Below are 27,982 nucleotides of genomic sequence, written 5' to 3'. Positions count from 1 at the left end.
AAGGTCTACCAGGTAACTAACAAAAGGTACCTGGCTTTGTAAGGGTTAGAATTGCCTTTCACTGATAGGCCAAAGCCCTCTAGCGAATACACATAGTTGAGGGTTATACACATTGCATTCTCCCCTCTAATACTGTATCTTCATTGTTTCTTGGCTGTGGTCTACACTAGATGCTATGGTGCAGCCATCTAAAGTCTGTCCTGTCCATTCCTGCAAGAGGGAGAGTCCTGTGGCAGGAGGAGGGACAGATATGTTAGTCATCTATATCATGCACACTGGCTTCAAACGAGTGTAGGCCTTTTTGCTCTATAAATTGACTTCCAGCAAAGTAATTGATGGTGGTACCATAAGCTTCAAACACAGAGACAAATTAAAATTAATTTAAAACCAGTGTGTATGTAAACTTAATGTACATTTGAAAAGTCATGTAATCCCCAGGTACACACTTGAATATAAAATTTACAGAAAATTTTAGCAGGGGTTTGCTTTCCTCTGTGTGATCAGCCAGTAACAGAAGAGGAAATACTGTAATGGTGACATTTTAAAAATACATAAGATGGGAGAAGTCCTGTAGTTAGTGGTTATATAGGAGATTTTAGTAAATCATTCTGTGATTTATACCTTTTATGGAACTACTGTTTGAGACAGTAAAGGAAAGGAGCAGAACACCAACATCTTGAAGGGAACTTCAGCTTACTACCATTCTTAAATCTGGGAAGGACCACAGTTCAGCAGCAGCGGTGAATACATTATTCAGAAGATATGAGCATAGCGTAGCAGTGGGAGGAGAAAGCTGTTCATTAACAGACAACAGACTTCACCAACATGCAAAAGCACTGGGATGTTGGCTTTTCTAATTACAGCCTATGTTATGATTCATTCTGGAACAGCAAGTAATGTGTGTAACTCTTAATGACCAGTCCCTTCCATGAATTTAAGTAAAACTGCTGCTGAAGGTATTTTAATATTTGTGTCCTTTAAAAAAAAAGACATGAATGCAGTTAAAAAATTCCTGCCTGAAAACAACTTGAAACATTTGAAATCAGTGAGGTAAAACTCTTGGCTTTTCCCATTTCACTACCTAGTGAAGGTGACGTATTCCTTAATCCTAGATACATATTTAAAATTTAGGTCACAGGCTGAGAAAGGAATCTTTGGCATTAAGAGACCTGATAGTCAGATGTAAACCTATTTCATATATGAGGATAAAAGAAATGCTAAAGGATCTACAGAGACTGGTCTCATATTCTTCAAATACGTTTTCCCATTAAGTTGATCAGTAAAAGTGAAGAAACAAAAACATTAAACAGTGTTTGAAAATGTGTTCCAGTAGCCAAAGGAAAATCATGAACAGAGTGCTGTTAATACCATGTATGTGTGAGATGGCATAGAGGCAGAGAACACCATGAGAGAGACAGATACTGAGTCCATCATAAAATACATGCTATTGAAAGCCACGTGGAGAAAGGAGCCATTAAAATCTTCTGGAGCATAAATAAGGAGAAAGCAACATGTCTGCAAAGATGATACTTAGCCCAAGTTAAGCTGCATTACATACACAAAGCCAAAACTAATTTGGAAAGGTAGCAACATCAGAGGATCACTGAGCTGTATGAGGTTATCTATTTCTTCTTGACAATCATAAATATTTCTTTTCATCAGGACCTTGTGCAGTCTTTTTAGTGACAGCTAGACGAGATTCTCACACAGCAGAAAACAGCTGCAGGATATACCATAAATGGGTGGCTATCAACAGCATGGAAAATAGCATTGTCAGAATAAGGCTGACACATTATGGTAGATGGACCACAATGCAACAGATCTATTTATAGTAACTTTGCATACTTTTCTTTTTTAATATGGACAAGGGCTTTTCAAGCATATGTGTTTTGGAGGAATGTTCTTAGTTGTAAGGAGAAAAGGACTGGTTAAAATCAACATTAGTTACTGCTGTTGGAAAGTTGACTAAAGAATGGATTGGTCTCTCATTTTTGTTACTTATTTCCGTTGATATTCTTTGCTTTGTTTTTGATAAATTTTGTAACATATTATTTTTTAAAAAGCAGTTAACACTAGTTAGTGCATTGAAAAATAGCCATCAGTTGTTCATTGCATTATGCATTGTTGTTTATTACTTTCTAATTCCTTTGCAGAGAAAAACAGCATAAAACAAAAGAAAATGTGGGCCAAACATTTGGGGTTAGGGTAAAAAAAAAATCTCAGAATGGTCCTCAGTAGTATTTCCCTCACATGCTTGTTTCATGGTGAAGTTAACAACATTGTGGCCCTTACATTTTTTGTAAAATAATCTCTGTTATCATCATAAATTACATATTATGTGTAAAACTACTTGTACTATGTTATTTTCAGCCTTTAGATTAATATAATAATGTACAACCCAGGTTGCACAGTCAATAAATCTGACTTTGGATCTAGCACATCTATGATTGCAATCGAAAGGGGTGAACAAGTTTTTGGGAGCTTGGCATGAGACATCTTCAGAGGCACTTCTGTACCTATGACATTTCCTATAAACCTAACTCATCGAGATTTTCCAGTATTCAAGATGAAAAACAGATTGATTATACAGGAATTCCATGAGGCACTTCCTAAGAGGAGAGCTTTGAAAAAAATTAGGTGCGAATTAGATGTTTTGAATTTTAAAGCTGTGTGACTCAGTTTTAATTTCCTCTTCAGAAGAGCTTTGGATGTTACAGCACCTGATTATCTGATTTTACTTTTAATATACATGAACTGTGCTCATCTGGGAGTTACGCTGCTGCTGTAATGAGTTTAAAGGATATTTTTTGTAAAAAAATTGCAATAGTGATACCCAACAACTGATGACACATTCATGTTTAGTGTTGCTAATATAGTCTTCCCCAGTTCAGTGCCCCCCATATGTTTGGGACCATAATTTGTATCTGCTACAGTATGGACAGTATCAGGGCTGGTGGGGGTCTTAATCCAAAGCCTTGGAAAAGTAACAAGTTGAAGAAGACGCTCTGTCATCAGTACAGTAGTGCCTCGACTTAACGAAATTAATCTGTATTAGAACGGTGGCCTTAACTCGAAATTTCCATAAGTCAAAGCACCATTTCCCATTGAAATGCATGGGAACAGGATTAATCTGTTCTAGCATTTAAAAAAAATACAAAAAAAATTAAAGCACACAGAAAGCCCCATCTGAAGGCACTGGGGATTTTTAAAAAACAACCAAAAATAAACAGAGCGAGCCCTTAACGCTGAAAAAAAACCAAAACCCAACTGCCCCCCAAATAAACATCGAACAATCCCCATGATGGGACTGCAAAAACAACACAGCACAAAAACATAACCCCCTGAGCCAAAACCCTCCCAGAAGTTTCTAAAAACGAAAAAGCAGCACCTTGCCGGGCAGACTGAAGCCTCCAATGGCATGCACTCCCGGCGGGGAGCCTCCTGCACTGCTGCACACCCCCGTCCACGGAGGAGTGCCTCCCAGCTCAGCCCAGCACCTTTGGCGGGCCTTACTCGTGAGTAGACCTGCATTTTTGGTGGGCCTTACTCATGACTAGACCCGTGCCAGGGATGGGCAGGGAGTGTGCCGGCTTCCTGCGCCCGGGGGCGATCCGGAGCTGCCCCCTGCCTCTCCCTCCTCCTGCCTGGCGGGAGTAAAAAAGTTCCCTGACCCCTCGCTCTAACCGAGGGGCGAAAGAGTTACAAAGGAGCAGCCTCTTTGCCACCAACTGTTTGAATTTCCCGCCCTTTTCAGTTTTTAGGTCAAAGCTCTGGCCGCAAGTTGAACCAAAATTTTGCGGCCGGAGCTTTTCATAACTTGAAATTTTCGTAGGTAGGGACATTCGTAAGTCGAGGCACCACTGTACTCATGTTGAGACAATGTACAGTGGTGCCTCGCATAACGTTTTTAATTGGTTCCAAAAAAAAAAACCTTATGCGAAAAAAACTTTATGCGAAACACCATTTCCCATAGAGATGCATTGGAAACCGGTTAATCCGTTCCAATAGGCACGGATTGCCGTCCTTAAGCGAAAAAACCCATAGGAAACATCGTTAAACGATACAATGTATCCTCCATTGGAATGTATTGTAGCTGACTCAATATGTTTCAATGGCTTTGCGAAGTCAATTTTTGCAAAATTAAGTGTGTCATAAAAGGGTCAAAAATGGTTTTAAATGCTTGGATTAGCTTCTGCACCCTCTAAAACGGATGCAAAAGTTAATTTGGCTTTGATCTGACTTTTCGTTAATTAATGGTGAATTTTTCCCCCCAACTTTTGACAGCTGTCAAAATCTGACAGCTCCATTATTTCCTATGGGGGAAGAAAAAATTCACAAAAAATTAATGAAGACTCAGCAACTGTTCTAAATTCTTGGGTTCGTTAGAGGACCCCCTAAGTTGTGTGCAAACCTGATTTGGCTTTGATCTGAACTTTCGTTAATTTTTTGTAAATTGTTTTCTCCCCCATAGGAAAGCATGGAGCTGTCAGATTTTGACAGGTCCATTGGTTCCTATGGGCCAAAAAACAAAAATTCACAAAAAATTAACGAAAAGTCAGATCAAAGCCAAATCAGGTTTGCACATGTCTTAAGGGGTCCTCTAACGAATCCAAGCATTTAGAACCGTTTTTGACCCTTCTAAGACACTTTTTTAATTGAAAAAAAAAACATCGTTAAGTGAAGCAGGGGACCTAAAACAAAAAACGTTAAGCGAAGCATGGTCCCAAAAACGCTATGCGAAAATCGCCCATAGGGAAAAACGTTATACGAAGCACAATCTGACTCTGAAAAAATAAACGTTAAGCGAAAAAAACGTTAAACGAAGCAAACGTTATGCGAGGCACCACTGTATTTTTTTCCTTTTTGTCATTAGAGAAACACCGTGCATTTTGTAGTCATTGTGAGCTAATAACTTTAACGTAGTTTGAACCAAGTCAGTCGGTTGAAATCAATTGCATTTATATTAGTTTTTAGTAACAGTTACTTTTCATTTTAGTAATTTTTCTAGATGAGGGTAATGTGGCATTTATTTTATATGCTAATAAATTTGTCAGAAGATAGAAATGGCATAAATGGGTACCATATTACAGTATACACATTTGTACATACCGCTGATAATGCTTTTCAAGGTTGTAACATGGAACAATTATTATTTCATAAAATATTGTGGGTGGTGTGACTTCCTCCATTTACAGTAGGCAGTACACCTCTGCTTGCCGTGAACAGGACAGATCTCTAGGGTGTGTAGCTGAAAGACAGATTCAGGAATGTTTATATCGCTAAGAGGTGCAGAGGTCTGATGCACTTGTCAGAAAGAGGTGCATTTGTTTAATGTTTCCCTACAGCAGTTCACACTGCTGTAGAGGCAAGCTTCTTCTCATTGTCAACAAGCATTTAACTCTTAGCAGTGAAGCTGTGTGGTTAAAACAGGAAGTAAAAATCAAGGCCCAATGCTCCTACATGCTAGGATTAAAAATAGCATTCCGTAATCATCCTGTATGAAGAACATTGTTGAGAAAAGACAGCTGTATTGCCACTCAGATTTTGCTCACTGCATCACCACTATTTAGGCAGTTCTTGCTGCCTGTAATTTTTGCATTTCTGCCCTCCCTCTCAATTTTTTTATTTGTTACCTTCAACCTGCTAGAGTTCGCCTAGTGCAGTGTTTCCTAACTTTTGGTCCCCAGATGTTCTTGAACTAAAACTCCTAGAAGCCTTTACCTTCTGGAAGTTAGAGTCCAAGAACATCTGGAAACCCAGGTTTGGGAACCATTGGTTTAGAGGTTTTACTTTGTGTTTTGTACAGATGAAGGACAGCATGCATGTATTATTTTAAATATTTTACTAGACTTTTTGGGCACTTTCCAATACCTGTTAAATTGTCACTGCTGGAAGATGATCACTAATGTTTGTACAGTGGGGTCTCTACTTAAGAACTTAATCCGTATTGGAAGGTGGTTCTCAAGTTGAAAAGTTCTTATGTTGAATCTGCATTTCCCATAGGAATGCATTGAAAACCATTTAATCCGTATCTGCTCTTTTCCGTCCATAGAAACTACAGTGGAACCTCTACTTTTGGAATGGTGTTCTTAAGATGAAACGTTCTTAAGTTGAAGCAAAATTTCCTATAGGAATGGACTGAAAACCAATTAATCCGTTCTGGCTGTTTTTTTGTTATGTAGAGGTGCGTTCGTACATTGAAGCATTAGTTCCCATAGGAACTAATGCAAAGCTGGTTAATACGTACTCTACCACTAGGGGGAGACTTTTTTTAACCTAAGATGACCTATGGTTAAAAAAAGAGCAGGAAAGGTTTTTTTTCCTGTTCTTATCTTGGATTTCTGTTCTCAGGTAGAATCAAAATTTAGCAAATGGAGCTGTTCTTAAGTTGGATTGTTCTTAAGTAGGGACGTTCTTAAGTAGAGACCCCACTGTACCTTTTGTATATTGTGTTCTACATCTCCCTTCATTCCAAGCATGTCTGTAAATACCCACTTATTTAGTTAATGGGCCATGCATTTGAAGAAGTGGACTGAACACAATGAAAACCTATTCTTTTTAAAACCTGCCAGTCTGGTAAGGGATTGGAAGGCTCTTCTAGTGATTTTGCTTGCACAGATTTAACTGCAGTTTATCCCCTCACTGAAATTCCATATGATCAAAAGGAATGAATATGTGCACACCAGTCATACCTTCCAGAAAGAAATTCAATCTAGAACAGCAAAGAAAGGAAATAGCATTATATTTTTGTAATGTTTTAGTTAAATTGTTTTAAACCCAGAAATGTTGGCTGTCTAAGCCTCCATCTAGTCTTGCATTGGTACTGCAGTGCAATATAGTAGACTTTCCCCTCTCTTTTCCAGAACGCCTTAGTGCCTCCCTGAAAGCTGGCTTTCTAAGGTTTCCTGGTTGTCTAGACTCTAGAGCAGATGATTGAGGATGAATGGAGATTATAATGAGGAGGGGTGATTGGCCTCTTCTGATTCTGCTGTTGGAAGCAGTTTGGTCACCAAGGGTTATCCTTGCTCAGAAAAATTTAGGTCTCAGGAATCTTGAGCAGGTGGTGCAGTGACCTTATTGCTTGCTTTCCCTTCCACTAGTGATCTAAATAAGTTTTGCCATTGAGTCGTCTGTCCTGTAGTTGAGATTTAGAAGGGAGCAGGGCCTTGTTACTTGACCATGCTTCATCATTTAGAAATTCTTGGCAGAAGTGTTGCATTGGCAAGCTGTATTAGTTTTTCCTTATGGTAGAATAGCTCTGTCTGTGTTAAAGTGCACACTTAATAATTTAAGACTGGGATTTGAAGTACAAGAACATTGAGTATGTATGAAGAATATCTAACAACATTTTTATTTTACATTACCCTTTTTTTTATAGTAAGTAGACCACCATCTAGAAGTAGTTTGTGTCTGCTGCAGTGGGTAAATCTAAAATGAAGTTCTTCATCGTGGTCTTCTGTGAATGCACACAAAAGGGTTAAATCAGCGCCAGCGATGATCCTCTCGGAATGTTCTAGAGCTAAAAGAAACAAAGTTGTAGATTAGGTACACTGCGCATGCTCCTCCCACCCAGCCTCAGTTCCATTTCTCCGCTCGGCGAAGTGGTTCCTTTCGGCTAGAGCTCTGATATATTTTCTTATTCTTGGACTTTTTTCGGCTTTTGACCTTCGGTTTTTTGATCCTGTACGACTATCGGCTATTCTAACCTCTCCTATCCTGATACGGACTGTTTATTCGGACTTGGCACTGGTTTTTCCCCTGGTTGTGGCGAATCGGGTTTTTCCCGCCTTTACCAACGGTCTCCTGGGTGCGGCGGATTTCGCTTGCAGCTTATGTCCCCGTCTGGCCCGTTTAGTCGCTGCGTGGACTGCAATCGCAAGCTCCCCTTTCAAGACAGACACGAAAAGTGCCTTTTTTGTTTGGGGGAGGCGCATTCCCCCCAGGATTGCAAGCACTGTAGGGCTTTCACAAAACCTGCCCTTCGTGCACGCCAGCAGCGCTTGAAATACCATCTTTGGGACGCTGCCCTGGCTGCTTCACAACCATCATCTATGGAGCTCCCTACTTCCGCCGCTACCCCATCGACTTCTACCAGCCTAGGTCAATCCTGCACCAAGGCTCAAAATAAGCTTGGGGACAAACCTTCAAAGAAAAAGGCACCATCCTCCAAAACCGCGGCGTCCAAACCTGCGAAGCAACAGAAGAAAAAGGCGGTTAAAGAGCTGGGGGCAACCGAACAATTGCTATCTGCTCCTGCTCCTATTCCGTCCCCTATTTTGGAGGAGTCTCTAAGAGACAGAGAATCCCTGTCGGAGGTACCGATCTCGCTACCTCCTAGACAGGCTGAGCCACTGGATGTTCCTCGGGCTTTGTCCCCGACGCCTCGCCAGCTTGCTTGTGCTACCGCAAGCTTGGTGTCTCCGCGCCATAGCCCTGTATCTACCGGGCGGGCGTCGTTGGCTCATTCCTCCTCATCGGCATCGACACGGAGGTCGTCGCCGAGGAAGCGCTCGCGCAAGAGGAAGCACATTGCGAAACGCCGGTGTCGGTCTCCCGACAGGCGTTCTCGACGTCGACGGAGATCCTCTTCGGAGGATTCCTCATCTTCCTCTTCCCCACCGAGGAGGCGTCGACGCCGACATCGTCGGAGGTACACCTCTACCTCCTCCTCGACATCACAGGACAGGCGTCGACGTCGAAGGAGGGCAAGGCATGCTTGTACTTCATCATCCTCATCCTCTTCACCTCCGCCGCGGCGGCATCGATGTCGACATCGTCTCGACGCCGAGCCACCCCCGTTACCATCTAATCTTACAGAGCACATTAAGGATGCCTCGGCTCTCATTCCTTCTGCACCATTTACTCCTCAGCAACCAGTTAGGGAGCCCTCGCGACCTCAACCACCACCACGAAAACGGAGGCGTTCTCCCTCCTCTGAGGACGATGCTCTTTTTTCTGATACTTGCTCTGAGTCGGAGGACGAGCCTCACCCTCCGGATGATAAAGGGGAGCTGCCAATCGGTGAGGAGGTAGGCTCTGACACTGGTGACCCTCATGCCTCCTCACCATCAGAGGATTTCTCCTCATATTCACAGATGCTTTCCAGGTTGGCTAAGGTGCTCAAGCTTCAAGTGGATGCGCCCTCTGTAGTTGAAGAGGACCTCATATTTGGAGACATCAATAGTGAGCGCTCCCCTCCACCTACTTTGTCTTACCTCTCTGCTCTGACCAATATAATTAAAGAATTCTGGGAGCAACCATCTAACACTCCCTCTTTGTCTCGACGTACGGATAATCTTTATAGGATTTCAGGAGAAGACACCAGGTTCCTCCTTAAACATCCTATTCCCAATTCCTTGATAGTGGAAACTAGTTGCACTAAACCGACGGGGAGATCACACGTCACTCCCACTAATAAGGAAGGCAAAAAACTAGAGGTCCTTGGCAGAAAAGTTTATTCGCTTATCGCCTTTATTTTACGAGTTGCCAACTACCAGACTGCACTAGGAGCGTATCAGAAGCAGCTCTGGCTTAAAGTCTTGCCTGGGCTGCGGATGATACCTGAGGACGCTAGACAGGACTTTCTCAACACTTATGAAGAGGCCCAAACTGTCTCTAAGCATCTGCGTATAGCTACAAAACATTCTGTCGAGGCTGCAGCTAGGATTTTGATGTCTGCTGTCACTCTTCGCCGTCATGCTTGGCTTAGAGAAGCCAACATACTAGATGATGTCAAGGCGAAAGTAGAAAATCTGCCTTTTGACGCCTCGGGACTTTTCAGTGACAAAACTGATCTATACCTTGAGGAACTGCATAAAGCAAAAAAGACTGCCAAATCATACTATATACAGCCTCAGCCTAAATATAACAGATACCACTGGAAGAAGCCTTACAATCAGTACTTCCAAGGCTCACAGTACAAACAATTCAAGGGACAGGCTCAAACTAGGTCTGCCACTACTGCTTCATCTTCCAATACTTACCGTCCTCAGCATTCTCAGCGTCGTCAGGGGTTCAAACAACCTGCGAAAAAATCAAAACAGTACCTTTGACCCAGTCATCTCAGTCCCAACACAACACGGAACAAGGCTTTCTCCTTATCTCCAGAATTGGTTAGCTATTACAAGAGACTCTTGGGTATTAAACATCGTTCAATTCGGTTATCTTTTGGAGTTTATAAAATCGCCTCCTCTAGGGCAGGTTCTCTCTACATCATCAGATCCTGTCCTAGAAGAAGAGGTTTTTTCCCTGCTACGGAAAAATGCTATTCAAAGAGTTCCCGTTTCAGACATCAAAGACGGCTTTTATTCAAGATATTTCGCCGTCCCCAAGAAGGACAAAGGCATCAGACCAATCTTGGACTTGAGAAAACTAAATACTTACCTCCATCCACGAAGGTTCCGCATGGTCACCTTGGAATCGATAATCCACCTGTTGAAAAAAGACAGTTGGTTTCTCGTCATAGACTTAAAGGATGCCTATTTTCATATAACGATACATCCCTTCCATCGCAAGTACCTCAGATTCCTTTTTCACGACACCATTTACCAGTATCTGGCCCTCCCCTTCGGCCTAGCCACGGCTCCCAGAACCTTTACCAAATGTATGGCGCCCGTAGCAGCGTTCTTACGTCTAAACGGTGTTCAAGTATTCCCGTACATAGACGATTGGTTAATAGTCTCCACATCCAGACGCCGCGCTCTGAAAGACAAAACATATGTACTACATGTTCTACGCGGCCTAGGTCTCACCGTGAACATCAAAAAGTCTCACCTAGTCCCATCTCGGGTTGTCAACTACATCGGGGCGAGGATAGATGCCAGAAGAGGACGCATCTTTCTACCACCAGAGCGCATACAAAAAATACGCAAGGCAATCCGGCAGTTTCAACCCGGGGCAACAGTCACAGCAAAACACACCCAGCATCTCCTCGGTCTGATGGCCTCAACGACCCCAGGACTGGCTCACGCCAGATTGAAACTCAGGTCCCTGCAAGCGTGGTTTCTGTCACAATTCAACCCAGAGACGGACTGTCAGCACAAACGGCTTCCAGTCACCCCGGAATTAGCTCGACAACTCCGATGGTGGGGTTTCATTCCACATTTGGCAATAGGACGCCCATTTCAACCGCTCCGGCTGTCGGTACAGGTGACCACAGATGCGAGCCCCATCGGCTGGGGTGCGCACTGTGGTCCTCACAAGATACATTCCCTATGGACAGCGCAGGAGAAGATACTGCACATCAACCACTTGGAAATCCTAGCCATTTTCAAGGCTTTCAAGACGTTTCTACCTCTGGTACAAGGTCGGGGTGTCCAAGTAGTCACGGACAACACCACGGCCTTGTACTATGTGAACAAACAAGGGGGCACGCATTCACAGTCGCTACTTCTCATCACCGTGATGTTTTGGGAGTGGTGCTACCGCCATCATGTCTTCCCCGTGGCGATACATATTGCCTCGGAGGACAACACAATGGCGGACAATCTCAGCCGCCGTACCAGCCAGATGCACGAGTGGCAACTAGACAACAGGATCTTCCAACACATTTGCCAACGTTGGGGCACTCCAGTCATGGATGTTTTTGCAACAATGCACAACCGAAAGTGTCCCGCTTACGCCTCCAGAGCGGGCAGGGGTGCGGGGTCGTTGGGAGACGCGTTCATGGTCAGCTGGGACGTCGGTCTCGTATACCTGTTTCCACCCTTTCCTCTTATTCAAAGAACATTAGTCAAGATCAGGGACGAGGCGGTGGAGGCCATTCTGATAGCACCCTTTTGGCCCCGTCAACCGTGGTTCCACACATTGTCGCGGATGTCCACAGATGTTCTCCCACTTCCTCTTTTTCCGGAGCTTCTGACACAACATGCAGGCAAGATGCTCCATCCGGATCTGGACACGCTGCATCTCCACGCGTGGAGGATATCCCGCAAATCCAGGAGGTGTTAGCCATGTCTAAGAAACCATCGACCATGAGGCTGTATACCTACAAATGGCGAAGTTTCCTAAAGTTTACGGCTTCTAGAGGGTTAGTTCCGTCTCCGACAACCTTATCTACCCTGCTCCAATTTCTACGTTATCTCTTTGACTTCAACCTCTCCATTCCCACTTTGAAGGTTTATATCGCAGCGGTTGTTTCATTTCAACCTCGTGGTTCGTCGGCTTCTCGTCTTTTTTCTCACCCGACTGTTAAGGCATTTCTGAAGGGGTTGGCAAACTTACGACCACCTGTTCGACCTCCTGTCCCTCAGTGGTCTTTGCAGTTGGTTCTTCGCGCCCTCACGCGACCACCCTTTGAACCCATGGCGCACTGTGACTTGAAGCTTCTGGCACTTAAAACCCTTTTTCTAGTGGCTATTACCTCTGCGCGCCGTGCTAGTGAACTGGCTGCTCTCAGAGTGGATCAGCCCTTTTTACAGTTTTTCAGGGAGAAGGTGGTCCTCCATACCGATGTCTCCTTTCTTCCCAAGGTGGTGTCCCATTTCCACCTCAATCAACCTATTATTCTACCGACGTTGTTCCCGAATCCTTCTAATGACACGGAGCGCATGCTCCATACTCTGGACGTTCGGCGGGCACTTGCCTTTTATGTCTTCAGATCTAAGGAGTACCGTTTATCTAACAGACTCTTTTTGTGCTACTTTGGTTGTAAGAAAGGGTTACCAGCGTCACCGTCGACCCTATCGAGATGGCTTGTGTCTACCATCTCACTGGCCTATGAGCTCCTGCATAAAGACCCTCCTGAAGGACTCAGAGCCCATTCCACCAGGGCAGTTGCCTCATCTACAGCTCTCTTACGTGGCATTGATGTACCCGATATCTGTAGAACGGCCACATGGTCTAACATCTCTACGTTTGTCGACCACTACAGATTGGATGTGAGAGCTAAGAAGGAGGCTTCCTTCGGGAGAGCGGTGCTGACATCAGTTCTTCAGTGACGTCCCTCCATCCGGTGAGTCAGCTAGCTAGTCACCCTTTTGTGTGCATTCACAGAAGACCACGATGAAGAAAGTGGGGTTACTTACCTGTAACCATGGTTCTTCAAGTGGTCATTCTGTGAATTCACACAATCCCACCCTGCCTCCCCACTGTCCGTCACTGATTTTATGATTCTCTTGTTCAGCTTCATGGCTGCTTCTGGTGGCGGATAAATGGAACTGAGGCTGGGTGGGAGGAGCATGCGCAGTGTACCTAATCTACAACTTTGTTTCTTTTAGCTCTAGAACATTCCGAGAGGATCATCGCTGGCGCTGATTTAACCCTTTTGTGTGAATTCACAGAATGACCACTTGAAGAACCATGGTTACAGGTAAGTAACCCCACTTTTTAGTAAAAACCTCCCATGAGGAACAAGGCTTTGAATTATGGGTATTGAAAATATCTGAATCTTCAATTCCCAGTTTTTTAGATTTGATCCCATTTTTAAAAAATGAATGGGCAGCTGAGATTAAATATCCAGTAAACTGATAGATTAGTAGTTAGTTAGTACCAATATGTGAGAAGAAAGGTAAGTCATTCTGGGAATAACTCTTGATGATCTCAGTGGGGCATCCTTTTGAAATGAGATGTATAGGGTTGCAAAGTAAATCTGTTTTGCAGAGTGGATAAGAATTCACAATAGACTTTTCTGCAGGGAGACCTGTGTAGTCAGACAACATTCTTCTGACTCTTACTAGACAAATTTAGGAAGAAGTCTCCATGCAGAGTGATAGTGAATCTGATTCTTGTTTTGAATGGGAAATGTGCCTTTAAAGGGGAAACTTTGTGCACACTAAAATAACGTGTTATTTGGCAGAACCTATTTTCTTGAAAATCACATAGCACTCTTGTAGATCCTAACGTGGTGTACAAATAGCCAATAGAAGTACAGACATAAATATGTTTCATGTATCTTAATAGTCATCAATTGAGTTGTATTTGGCTATGTTTTAGTATCCCTGGCTCATTTATGTTTTGTGGATTTCAGTGTAGGGCCATGTCATACTTCATTTACTTAATAATTAGGAAAAAAATCTTCCATGAGTTTGATGGCAGTGAAATGGAAGATCAGTAAAGAAATTAGAAATGTGCACTAGCACCAAACTTTGCATTTAGATTTTGGAATTTTGAAAATTCAGCATTTCCACATACAGTATCTGGAACTCTTGTTACAGTCAGTAGGAATACTATGAATTCATTATTTTCCCCTTTAAAAAAACACAGGCAAAACATTTTAAAAGGATTTCCCTGTGTCCTCTTTACACCTTCCCAGTGATTGTGTCAAACAAAAAAGAGTGCACATCAACAACCAACAGTGACAAGGAAACAGGAAATTACTATAATGATGGCATACTGCATACTGATTTGAATCCTGAACAGTGGGAATGCCAATAGGAAATGGCAGTAGTATTTGTCACCCTGGGAAAGTAGACAGATAGCCTGGGCAGGGAGATTGTAGCCACAGGTAGCCTATGGTAGGTGGGCCTGTGCCAATACCAAGGGGCACAACACAGTTGAAGAACTGAGCACAATCTTCGAGCAACAGCTGGAAGAAGGAAAGAGACAGAGGCAGGAGGCAGCAGACTGAAGCATGGCATGACTAATGGTTGTTGTGGGTTTTTCGGGCTCTTTGGCCGTGTTCTGAAGGTTGTTCTTCCTAACGTTTTGGCAGTCTCTGTGGCCTGCATCTTCAGAGGTCAAGAGTAGCACTCTGTGCTCTGGTGCAGTTTGGGAGTTGAGTATTTATAGCTGTGGGATCAGCTTTTGTCCATTTCAGGAGATGGATTTTATGGTGATCAGTTTGTTTTTGTTGTGGGTGTATTGTTGTGATAAGGAGGAGAGATTATCTGTCACTGTGATTGATGGGTGTTGTTAGCTGGTCTTTTGTGTGTAGTGATCACCGGTCCTTGTGGCTGGGTAGAGTTCGTTGACCTTTTGCAGGCTGCATTTTTGAGAGCTGGGAGCCAAGCTTTGTTGAGTTTTAAACTTTCTTCTTTATAATTGAAGTTCTGCTCGTGTTTCTGGATTTCAGTGCCTTCTTTGTGTAATCTAATGTAATGATTGCTGGTTTTGTCCAGTATTTCAGTATGTTGAAATAGAATTTCATGTCCAGCTTGTTTTAGGACATGTTCAGCTATTGCTGATTTTTCTGGTTGTTTTTAGTCTGCAGTGTCTCTCATGTTCTTTGATTCTGGTGTGGGTACTTCGTTTTGTGGTTCCAATATACCTGGCCACAACTGCAAGGTATCCGGTATACTCCTGCAATGGTGAGGGGGTCCCTTCTGTCCTTTGCTGAATGTAACATTTGTTGTATTTTTGTGGTGGGTTTGAATACTGTTTGTAGGTTGTGTTTTTTCAAATGGTCCGTGACCCCTTTGATGTATGGCAGAAATATTATATTTTTGGGTGGCTGTTTTTCTTCTTCAGTTTGGTGTTGTTTTCTTGGTTTGATGGCTCTTGTGATTTCATTTTTGGAGTAGCTATTTGCCTGTAGGGCCCAATTCAGATGGTTGAGTTCGGTGCTGAGAAATTGAGCTTCACAGTTCTGATTTGCACAGTTTACCAGTATTTTGATTATGCCTCTTTTTTGCTGTGGGTGGTGGTTGGAGTTTTTGTGTAGGTACTGGTCTGTGTGTGGAGGGTTTTCTGTAGACCTTGTGTCCCAATAGGAGGTCAGTTTTGCATACGACCATGCCATCTAACAGGACTTGGCCCTCTATTTTTTTTCATGGTGAATTGCATATTTGGTTGGATGCTGTTGAGATGATTTAGAAATTCTGCCAATTTTTCTTCACCGTGGTTCCAAATTGCGAATGTGTCATCCACATATTGGAACCAGACTGTGGGTGCGAAGGGTGTCAAAGCCAGGGCCAGTTTTTCAAAATGCTCCATGTAGAACTTTGCTGTAACCGGGCTGAGGCATGACTAGTTTAGTGAAGAGAGTGTGCCATGCTTTCTTGCTTACAGGGGATTTCAGGGAAGCCCAGCAATGTCAGATTGACCTTAAGGAAAATAAGTTTTCAGTGACGTTCCCAGCAACCACAATGTTGCTTTGCACAGGTGAAATTTGCTGGGACTGGAGATAAATCCTTCCTTGAATATAATGGAACTGCATGCTATGGATATGGCAGGCAACGTCTTGTGCTCTTTATAAATCTTTTTCCCCCGACCACAAAGTAGCAGCCCTGCTGCTGCCCAAGCTGGCACTTATCATTCTGAGTGCTGATGATATCCTTGTCCTTCTCTGGCACATCAGCTCTTTAGGAGAAAATTGCCTTCTTTATCGTCTTTTTTGCCCCCTTGCCCTGGCTTGATTGCACAAAGATGTCCCTAGAACATGTCCTGAGTTTCACTCATATCTGTCCCATGTTGAACCAAAGGCTTCTGTGCCACCTCCTTGGCAGAGACACACATGCCCTGTACTGCTGCTTGTTGCTGTTTTATAATGTCTGTGTCAGTGATGAATAAAGCATATAGGTGAAAAAATTTTGTTTGCGGGGCTCATGATGGTAATTGTAGGCTGTCTTTTTCCTCTTCCTTTCCTGTTCCTCTCAATAGAAGCTGCTGCAGTGGGTGCAGGCAGCATGTCTGCAGCTTCCTCCAAGTGCTTTCTACTTCTACTACACCTGTGTTTCATACTGCCTGCAGATTCTACCCGGAGAAAAACAATATCTGATTCTGCTGCAACAAAATGCATTCCCTTCCAATGAAAACCACATACACACAAGAGCTGTTAACCTAATATCTCTACCTCTATATAACAAAATGTAATAGCCCTGCCTGATATACCTCAAGGGAGTCTGAAGTGAATACTGTATAATATTTCCCTGTTGATTTATAATGTATTAATTTATGAACCTACTAATCCTAAATTTTATTCCTATTAAGTAAACAATATGCTATGAGATGTAGAGAAGGTAAATACTGTGTAAGTTGAGGGTTCAGAAAAGGATACAGAGAAAACTGCTGCAGTACGGACTTGCACCAGAGCATATCCTGACAGCGTAAGAATGTTTAGGGAATTTATATGCCGCTAAGACCACCTTTCTGCTGCAGTGAACAAATTAACAGCCTTTTTCTTCAGTTTCATTATTGTTAAAAAATGGTTAGGCTATCCATTGAGACTCAAACAACTTGAAATCTCAATTTTATTCTGGTTAGTTTTTATCAGTTTTTAATGTAGTTTTCCAGAAACCGTGTTATGGTAATGATGTTTCAGCTACTTAATTATTTGTGGCTCTAGCAATAACTTATTAATGTAAGCATTATTTATTCATTTGTTTGTTTTAGAAATTTGTGCGTGTTAGAAAGGGGTGATAACTTTGTGTTTGCACTGGAAAGTTGAAGTTAAACCAGGACTGTAAGTATGGCTATATCTTCTTCTCTTTCCTGTGTGTGAGTCCTTATTTTTTACTCTGTGTTTACAGGAAGGAGAAGACAAAGAGTACATCGTCCACGTTCTCCAATATTGGAAGAAAAAGACATCCCTCCTCTTGACTTGCCTAAATCCTCAGAGGACTTAATGGTGCCTAATGAGCATATAATGAATGTTATTGCCATCTATGAGGTACTGCGGAACTTTGGCACAGTCTTGCGCTTGTCCCCTTTTCGTTTTGAGGACTTCTGTGCTGCTCTTGTTAGTCAAGAACAGTGTACACTTATGGCAGAAATGCATATAGTGCTTTTAAAAGCTGTTTTACGTGAAGAAGACACTTCAAATACAACCTTTGGTCCTGCGGACCTCAAAGACAGTGTTAATTCCACGTTGTATTTCATAGACGGGATGACGTGGCCAGAGGTTCTGCGGGTATATTGTGAGAGTGACAAGGAGTATCATCATGTTCTTCCTTTCCAAGAGTCAGAGGACTACCCTTATGGACCAGTTGAGAGTAAAATCAAGGTTCTACAGTTTTTAGTGGATCAGTTTCTTACAACAAACATTGCACGTGAGGAATTACTGTCAGAAGGTGTGATACAATATGATGACCATTGTAGAGTTTGTCACAAACTGGGAGACTTGCTTTGCTGTGAAACATGCTCAGCAGTGTACCACTTGGAGTGTGTAAAACCACCTCTTGAAGAAGTACCAGAGGATGAATGGCAGTGTGAAGTTTGTGTAGCACATAAGGTGCCTGGAGTAACGGACTGTATTGCTGAAATCCAAAAAAATAAACCATATATTAGACACGAACCTATTGGATATGACAGAAACCGACGGAAGTACTGGTTCCTGAATAGGAGGATTATTATGTAAGTAATTTTCTAAGCATATCAACATATTATTACATATCTTTTATGCTTACCTATCATCAAAGCATCCTTGTTTGATTTAGTGGCCAAATGTAGTTGATTGCTTTTCTGTGTAAGATTCATTGGATTCACTGCTGTGTTTTGGAGTGGCAATGGAGGGGGGATCCTGTATTCATAGGGTAATGGCATAGTCATTCAGAGTAATAGCTTAGCCACCCAGAATAGTGGCTCTACTACTAGTTGGGTAGGATAGAAATGTAAATAAATAAATAAATAAACGGAGAAGTTTTGTTTAGAATTTAGAATACCAGGCACGTGAGTATAGTGACTGCTCAGTTTCTGCTAAAAACATATGATCCATCTTTTTCTCTGGCAGAGATAGCTTTGTGGTGGTGTATTTGTTTAGATAAAATGTATTTTAGATGGTTTTATTTGAGAAATTAAGGTAACCGTGACATTACCATCATTTTCCCAGAATAGCAATTGATTGGTTCCTGGTGATACTCTTGATTTCTTGGTACAGTGGTGCCTCGCTTAACGTTTGCTTCGTTTAACGTTTTTTTCGCTTAACGTTTATTTTTTCAGAGGCAGATTGTGCTTCGTATAACGTTTTTCCCTATGGGCGATTTTCGCATAGCGTTTTTGGGACCATGCTTCGCTTAACGTTTTTGGTTTTAGGTCCCCTGCTTCGCTTAACGTTTTTTTTGTTTTCAATTTAAAAAGTGTCTTAGAAGGGTCCAAAACGGTTCTAAATGCTTGGATTCGTTAGAGGACCCCTTAAGTCATGTGCAAACCTAATTTGGCTTTGATCTGACGTTTCGTTAATTTTTTGTGATTTTTTGTTTTTTGGCCCATAGGAACCAATGGACCTGTCAAAATCTGACAGCTCCATGCTTTCCTATGGGGGAGAAAACAATTTACAAAAAATTAACGAAAGTTCAGATCAAAGCCAAATCAGGTTTGCACACAACTTAGGGGGTCCTCTAATGAACCCAAGAATTTAGAACAGTTGCTGAGTCTTCATTAATTTTTTGTGAATTTTTTCTTCCCCCATAGGAAATAATGGAGCTGTCAGATTTTGACAGCTGTCAAAAGTTGGGGGGAAAAAATTCACCATTAATTAACGAAAAGTCAGATCAAAGCCAAATTAACTTTTGCATCCGTTTTAGAGGGTGCAGAAGCTAATCCAAGCATTTAAAACCATTTTTGACCCTTTTATGACACACTTAATTTTGCAAAAATTGACTTCGCAAAGCCATTGAAACCTATTGAGTCAGCTACAATACATTCCAATGGAGGATACATTGTATCGTTTAACGATGTTTCCTATGGCTTTTTTCGCTTAAGGACGGCAATCCGTGCCTATTGGAACGGATTAACCGGTTTCCAATGCATCTCTATGGGAAATGGTGTTTCGCATAAAGTTTTTTTCGCATAAGGTTTTTTTTTTTGGAACCAATTAAAAACGTTATGCGAGGCACCACTGTATTTTGAGGGCTTTGATGTAACTTCAAGCAGAGCAAGGCTGCTGTGATGTGGTCCCCTCTTCCAGTGACCTGTCTACAAAAGCTGATATTTGAAGTGACATCCATAAATGGCCATAGAGTGCTTTTGTTTTAATAAAATGACATTCAGCAGATGTTCATAGGAGTAGCTACTGATTTTTCTAACAAAACACTCAAAAGCCATGCTGTTGAAGAGTCCTTTTAAAAAACCCATTTACAGTGAAGTAGCTAATGCAGAGTAAATAAATGACTTGTGAAGCAAAACAGTTTTCAGAACTTTTCTGTAGTGCATGATGAAACAAAATTTTGAACTACGTACGGTGTTTTTGCAAAAGTTGCCAGGACATCTTGGGCAATGACTTTGTAAAAATGTCTTAGCTATAGGGTTTTTAGTATAGTTTTCTGAAGTTGTAGTGGGATCTCTTTTGAAATGCTTTCCCAAGGATGACTTTTTCAGTATCCCAGTTGCTGGTTTCAAAGATCCTTTATTGTAAAATTATAATAATGTTCCTTGTTGGCCTGTCTTGTCAAGGTTAGCTTAGAACACAAGGTGGAGGTTTCCGTTCCACTAATCTTAGTCGTGATTGGCAAAGTTGATTGGTTGCAGCGTTTGTTAGAAATGAGAGTCACTGTGAAATTTGAAACAGCATGGAGACAGTCAGTCTAGATCAGTGAATGAAGTTTAGAGAGCAACAACTTCTGTAAATGGAGGAATTATTTAGATCTTGCCCGGTGTCTGGAGCTGTTGTGGATGTCTTGAAACCTGGGTCTTCAGCAAGGGTGAGCAATCTCAGGAGGGCAGAGGGCAGAGTGGATAAACCAATGATTTTTTAAAATTAAATTGATTTAAATCACCATTTAAATTTATAAATTGATTTTTAATTGCAGTTATTAACAAATCTTATATTTCAAATTTAAATCAAGATTTAGATCAAATCCACCTTGCCATTTATCTTATTTGCCTGCAGGCCATAGTCCTTGCAGACAAGGAGTGTGGCCTGGTAATTTGAACCATTGGCGGTCGTGTTTCAGTAAAAGTTACTACAGTACAGTACTACTTCTGAGGGAGCTACATATTGCCTGTGATGCCCTTTTTGGCAACCTCCTGTCTACTGTAGGGTCTAGATCTGAAGGCACTAACATTTAATTACAGTGGTGCCCCGTATAGCGAGGTTAATCCATTCCGGATTAACCCTCGCTATACGGAATCATCCCTAAATGGGTAGGGGAAATGTATTGGAACGCATTAAACTTCGTTTAATGCGTTCCAATACCTTTGTTACCTACCCGTTCAGCGAGGATTCCAGGTGCCGGCAGCCATTTTCGCGCCTTCGCTAAGCGAGGGCAGGGCGCGAAAACGGCTGCCGGCAGCCATTTCCGGGCTTCCGGCGGCCATTTTGGAACCGCCGATCAGCTGTTCGGCGGCTCCAAAATGGCCGCCGCAATACCCGATCTTCGCAATGCGGGTTTTCCCCATTGCGAAGATCGGGTATGTTTCCGTATAGCGATCCCGAAAAAGGGATCGCTATACGGAAACATTGCTATACGGTGCACTCGTTAAGCGAGGCACCACTGTATATGTCTGTACACTGTTTCCAAACTGTGTATTGCTCCCTTTCTAAAGCTTACAAGTACATGATGCTGCCATGTGGCAGTATTACTTATTGTTATTAAATTACAATTTCTAAGAAATGGTTTGAGGAGATCAGTACCATCAAAATCAATTTCAGGTGTTGGCATGTGAGTATGACATTACAGTTTGTGCCCCATTGGCAGGGCTCAACATAGGCAATTTAAGCCGACAGAGTAGGCAGTCCAACATCGCTGTGATATTTTGAGCAGCAGTTCTCATCTAGCTGACTTGGTCAGTGTACAGAAATGTAGAGTTATTCCCTCTTTTTAGGCAAGAGGAAGTATCAGGTATGTTTTTCTCCAAGAAAGAGGTGAGGATGAGAGTGCAGAGCCATACAAGTTGGCATACAGAGTTTTTGTTGTCAGTGTCATCCTTTTAGGTGTAGATAGGTAAATAATAGTAGGGATGTGGTGGCGTTGCAGGTTAAACCTCAGAAGCCTCTGTGCTGTCTGTAGATCTTCAGATGTAAGATTGAATCCACGTGACGGAGTGAGCGCCCGTCGCTTGTCCCAGCTCCCGCCAACCTAGCGGTTCGAAAGCATGCAAATACGAGTAGATAAATAGGGACCACCTCGGTGGGAAGGTAACAGCGTTCCGTGTCTAAGTCGTACTGGCCATGTGACCATGGAAGATTGTCTTCGGACAAATCGCTGGCTCTATGGCTTGGAAACGGGGATGAGCACCACCCCCTACAGTCGAACATGACTGGACAAAAATTGTCAAGGGGAACCTTTACCTTTACCTTTAGGTAAATAATAAGATTGGAATTAATTTGCATGGCTAATTGAGTATAATTCTGAATTACCATGTGGCCAAATGAATCAGTCTTTTTGTATAATTCCTCAGTGGTTGGTTGGTAGTGTGTTGCACTGTGCTGTTGAAAGTAGGGAATACAATTTTAGAGGACTGCATGTGGCTTCATGATTCTAGCCGTCTAGAGTGGTCGAAATGACTAGATAGGCGGGGTATAAATACAATAAATAAAATAATAATAAATAAATGCCACAGTGGGAATTCTTAAGGGTTTTAGAAGAGTCATAAAAGAAAGCAAAGATTGCTGTAGAAGAGTTAACATGATGGGTGCAGAGAAGCAGAGAATTCTGTGAGATACCTTTGGATATGATTCAGCATTAATCTGTGCCAGCAGCCCTAAAAATTTGGGCCCAGTGGGAATTGTGAGGAAGTGCTGTGGGTCCCAGTAAAGGGTTGTTGTAATGGATGTAGACCACCATAAAATATCAAGGAGAATAAGGTAGATCTGAGAGAGATTCTAAAAGTTAACATGAATTTATATAATTTTTGTATATGTATGCATCAGCCACCACTGTCATATTAAAAGTTGCTTTGGCATTTGTAGTCTGGCCATTAGAATTTCAGATCTGGTACTTTAATGTTTACAAAGGATGTTAACAAAGCAGCTATCGGTGTAGATCTGTGGTTTACCAGTGTTTTAACAGTAGTCCACATGAAAAATTGGCTGTAGACTGTGTCACAGGTTGGACTCGTGCCCCCAAATGGCTGGAAATGATCACATTTGGGGAAGGAGAATAAAGGTACTAGACAGGCTGTTTGGGGTTCATTGTTTGGGGATCTTGCGGTGGGGACCGGGAAGGGGACCATAAAAATGATGATGGGGACTGCCTATGGCCCTGAGGTAGTCCAGCATAGTTTATTTTAACTGGCAGTAGTTCTTCTCTGTCTTAGACAGTGTTCCTAGCTGCACCTGCTGGTTGGCATTTTGAGTTGGAAATGGAGGGGATTGAACCTGGGATCTTCTGTATGCCAAGCATGTTCTGTGCCACTGATTTATCATTCAAGCCCTAGACTCCATCCCTGAGAACTGCATCAGAAGAACCTTCACTCACCAGGAGAAAGGTGGCACAGAAGTTAAACAAACAAAAAACAAAACAAATATACAAACACATGTTGGGGAATATGGTAAAAGGTTTGGTATTTATGTAGCTTTGTTTTTTGCAGTAATGCTAGCTATATAGGCTGAGATGTGCAATTCCAAAAGAAGAGCCTCGTGGTGCAGTGGTTAAACCGCTGTACTGCAGCCAAAACTGTGCTCAGGACCTGGGGTTCAATCCCAAGTAGCCGGCTCAAGGTTGACTCAGCCTTCTATCCTTCTGAGGCTGATAAAATGAGTACCCAGCTCACTGGGGGGGGGGCAATGTGTAGCCTGCATAATTAACTTATAAACCCCCAGAGAGTGCTTGAAGCGCTATGGGGCGATATATAAGCAGCACGCTTTAAAAATAGGATTTTTAAATACTTTATTCATTGTGAAGCCTTTCCATATTGAACTGACCTGTATTCAAAATGATAGTAGCTAAACACATGCAGTGGTCCTATAAGAAGTTCCTGGTTGTTCATTCTCCCTATAGATGTGAAAGAACAACATTTGCTGCCACTTGCAGTAGCTGGATAAATGAAATGCCCGATTTTGCTTTCAGAAAATGACCTTCTGCTTTACAAAGTCTAAATAGTGATTCTTAATCCCTTCTCTGCTTTACCCACTTGAATGGGCATATTCCTCTGCCTTTACTTTTATCCCTTTGTATACCTATTCTTTGTTTCAGTTATATATTTGCAAATAGAAGCATCTCCTGGACTACTGATTTTGATTGTAAAAGTGAATTGTTTCTTCGTAATTGATGGAGATCGTGTAAAACTCCAAAGCAGTATTTTTGGACTGTATCATTTTCCCCACAAGTATCTTCAGAGTGCTTTCTCCAGTCCAAAGGAAAAGAATATTTATATTTGGTTTGGTCCACTTGCAGAGAGATGGAAGCCTGACAAGATAGTCCTCACTCATCCTGTTAGCAAAGAGGCAGGCAAAGCTATTGCCTAGCTACTATGATTGCTCTAAAATGTGTGCTTCTTTCTTAATGATTGTACCATTATATGTGGTTTCCTAAACGTAGATAATCTGTGGAAAATTGACAATTCTCTCTTTGAATCTTTGTTTATCTCTGACTAAGCTCTTTGCTTCTAAGAATGGTTTTGTACCTCAGTAACTGGACCACATTTGTTTGGTATAGAGGACTTCATGGTGAGGAAAACCTTAATTGGTTGTTCTATGTTTTTCGGGCTATTTAGCCGTGTTCTGAAGGTTTATCTTCCTAACGTTTTGCCAGTCTCTGTGGCTGGCATCTTCAGAGACAGGAGTCAGAACTCTGTGCTTTGTTGCAGTTCTGACTCCTGTCCTCTGAAGATGCCAGCCACAGAGACTGGCGAAAGGAAGAAAAACCTCCAGAACACGGCCAAACAGCCCAAAAAACCTGCAACCGTAGGATCCCAGCCATGAAAGCCTTCGAGAATATATAAAACATCAATTATTTGCTACATTTTTTTGACAGAAGGAGCCAAAGACCATCTGCCGGCCATTAAGAGCCTCGTGGCGCAGTGGTTAAAACGCTGTACTGCAGCTAAAACTGTGCTCACGACCTGGGGTTCAAATCCCAGGTAGCCGGCTCAAGGTTGACTCAGCCTTCCATCCTTCCGAGGTCGGTAAAATGAGTACCCAGCTTGCTGGGGGGGCAATGTGTAGCCTTTATAATTAAAATTGTAAACCGCCCGGAGAGTGCTTGTAGCGCTAGGGGGCGGTATATAAGTCCAATAAATAAATAAATAAATAAATAAATAAATAAATAAATAAATAAATAAATATTTGACATGGTTAGTTAGAAGTATGTGAAAAACAACAGAATGCCACTTCCTGATGGAGATGATATGGACCAAAATCCTGTTGGTAGTCCCAAATGGTTAGACCCATTGAATAATATACATTTGTGTTAGTATAGATGTTCCATCAATATATCTTCTTTAGCTAGGACTGCCAGTAAGACTGTGCTGGTATTGGAACTGCCTGTATTATCCAGTGTGTTGTGATTTTTAAAATGTCTTTACTAAAATTCCTTTTGTTATAGGAATGTAGTTGTACTGGAGGGAGTATTATAATACAGCACGACATAGTTTGAATATACTTGTGTATTGAGAATACCATTCTTAGGTAATGTGCTGAGCCTTATTGTTATACAGATTAAACTTAGAGCAATTTTAAAATTCATTTTGGCAACTGATTGTTATAATGATATATTTTAAAACTTAGTAATAGTTAGCATCAAGTGCATTGGAAGAAAAAGGAAAAGTGAGTCTTGGGTGTTTTTTGTTGTTATTCCTTTTTTCCCTCCCATACTATAGAGATGTAACTTTTATCCTTATGTTGTCTCATACACAATTATTTTAATATTGTCACAGAGAAGAAGATTCAGAATGTGAGAAAGATAAGAAAATCTGGTACTATAGCACAAAAGTCCAGCTGGCAGAATTAATTGAATGCCTTGACAAAGATTACTGGGAAGCTGATCTCTGCAAAACTGTGGAAGAAATGCGTGAAGAAATCCATCGGCATATGGATATAACAGAAGACCTTACTAATAAAGCACGGGGTAACAATAAATCGTTCCTTGCTGCAGCAAATGGTGAGCCTCTACTCCACTAGTTCTGAATTGATAATGGTGCACAACACATTGCCAAACCTATTGTGATTACCTATCTCATGATCTTGTATTCCTCTGAAGAAAGATTTATGGGGGGAGAGGGAAAGACATGAAATTATTAAAGCCAAATTCTATTAGGTTTATGCTGTGAAATCACAGTTCTCTGACAACAACATCTAGTGACCCTAGAATGCATGAATATGTTTGAAAAGGTTCAGTTAAAGCTGTTCGTCCTCATATATTGTCTGAGTAATGACAAGTACCAGTTCAGGGGTCATTCCTGCTGTTTCAGGAAAAGTGCTGACGTGCATGCTTTAAACTCTGTGTTTTAATAGGGTAAAAGAGTACTAAAAACTCTACATTGTCAACTTGCAGAATTTCCTAATGACTCATCATTAGATTGTAATGCCAAATTCAGATGCTCCGTAATCAGTCTGTCGGGTAGTTCCACTTAATTTTTTCTTGCTTAAACATATAGATGTCCTTGAATAAAGTAATATAAAGTATATATAGTATATTTGCTTTTTGTTGTTGTTTAGTCGTTAAGTAGTGTCCGACTCTTCATGACCTTATGGACCAGAGCACGCCAGGCCCTCCTGTCTTCCACTGTCTCCAAGAGTTGGGTCAGATTCATGTTGGTCGCTTCGGTGACCAACATGAATTTGCTTACGTACCTGAAATAATTGTAGTAACTCTTATAATGAGTTAACAGCAATGTACTCTCTAATTTTTAGCCCCGCTGGGCAGGGCTCCACTTCTCATGCACACAGCTTCACCCCTGCATGTGCACCTGACTCCACCCGTCTGTGTGCTGGGTTCATTCACAACCAGAACCTCACTCAATTGCTGCTCCGAGAAGGAAGAGAGCTGCGTGGAGGGAAGTGGAGTTGTGTGCGCGTGCATGCACCCAGCTTACCAGGAACCTTAGTTAACAGTTATGTGTCCTGATGAAGGATTAAGTTTTAATGGCAAACATGTCTTTAAGAAAGGCTTAAATACTAAATGTCACACAAATTGGCTTCTGCTCAAGCAATGGGATTACCCCCTTCTGCTGAACACCCCTAGTCTTTTCTAGTCCTCTCCCCAACTTTTGAGTAGATTTCCATAGCCACATTCAGGCATTAACTTGGCTTTCTCCAGTAAGTGAGCAGGGAGAGCCTAGCATCTCTGCTGCGATCTGTCTTTCTATTCTCTATACAGGGAGTGGTGTGTCTATAGAAGAGAGTTTGAACTTGCATGGAAACTCTCCAGATGAAGGACATCCCTAATTTTCAAGGTTTCTTGCATGTATGGAGAACCTTCATGCAAGTAAGAACCTCTCCTCTACAGGTATCTCACTGTACTGTTAGAGAAGGTAATAGAGAAAGGAGAAGGTTAAGCACTACCCTGGTCACATATTGCAAATAAATGAGTAAGTAATGCCTGAACATGACCTCTGAGAAAGCACAGTGATTGTCTGAAAAGTGGGAGGAGTTGCCTTCTCATTCTATGAAAGAAGGTATTCTATTGATAGGAAGCTACAATCCATAGACAGAATTCTTGTCAGCATAGGTACGCCTGTGGAAGGGTGATGATGTCATCAACAGGTGGAGATTTTTGGTAGTGAAAGACTTCTCCCTTCCCTCTGCAGCTTTTCTCACTTCCAAACAATACCTTTCATTGCATGGGAGCTCTGGGAGAAAAGGATGAAGTCTTCCATGATGGAAAATCTCCACCTACTAGGGCGTCATCACCCTTTCCACATGTATAGCTATGGAACAGGATTTCAAATGTAGTACAGTGGTGCCTCGCTTAGCGATGTTAATTGGTGCAGCAAAAATCGCTGCTAAGCGATTTCATCAAGCCCATAGAAACACATTAAAACGTGTTTAATACGTTCCTATGAGTTTAAAAACTAACCTTATGCGAAAATCCTCCATTGCAGCGGCCATTTTCGGTGCCTCTAAAGTGAGGCAAAACAGCAGGTGGCCATTTTGTTTACCCGGCGGCCATTTTGGAACTGCCGATCAGCTGGCCGAAAATGGGGGCTTTGCGATAATCGCTTCCCTGCGATATCGCAAAGCGAATTTTCCCTATAGGGGCCATCACAAAGTGATTGCTTTTGCGATTGC

The 27,982-nt window shown here is 42.0% G+C and overlaps 1 protein-coding gene across 11 annotated transcripts in view; it reads left to right on the top strand.

Moving 5' to 3' along the window:
* Window positions 1–27,982, top strand: part of BPTF (bromodomain PHD finger transcription factor) — a 115,721-nt gene that overhangs the window by 6,314 nt on the left and 81,425 nt on the right. For all 11 annotated transcript variants that reach the window (XM_072991017.2, XM_078384582.1, XM_078384580.1 and 8 more), the window contains exons 2-3: window positions 17,406–18,228; window positions 25,630–25,853. In XM_072991017.2, coding sequence (XP_072847118.2) covers window positions 17,406–18,228; window positions 25,630–25,853 — 1,047 coding nt within the window. The remainder of the gene's footprint in view (window positions 1–17,405; window positions 18,229–25,629; window positions 25,854–27,982) is intronic.

The sequence above is a fragment of the Pogona vitticeps genome, chromosome 2 (assembly GCF_051106095.1).
Source record: "Pogona vitticeps strain Pit_001003342236 chromosome 2, PviZW2.1, whole genome shotgun sequence".
In the NCBI taxonomy this organism is placed as follows: Eukaryota; Metazoa; Chordata; class Lepidosauria; order Squamata; family Agamidae; genus Pogona; species Pogona vitticeps.
This window is presented reverse-complemented; position numbering and strand designations above follow the sequence as displayed.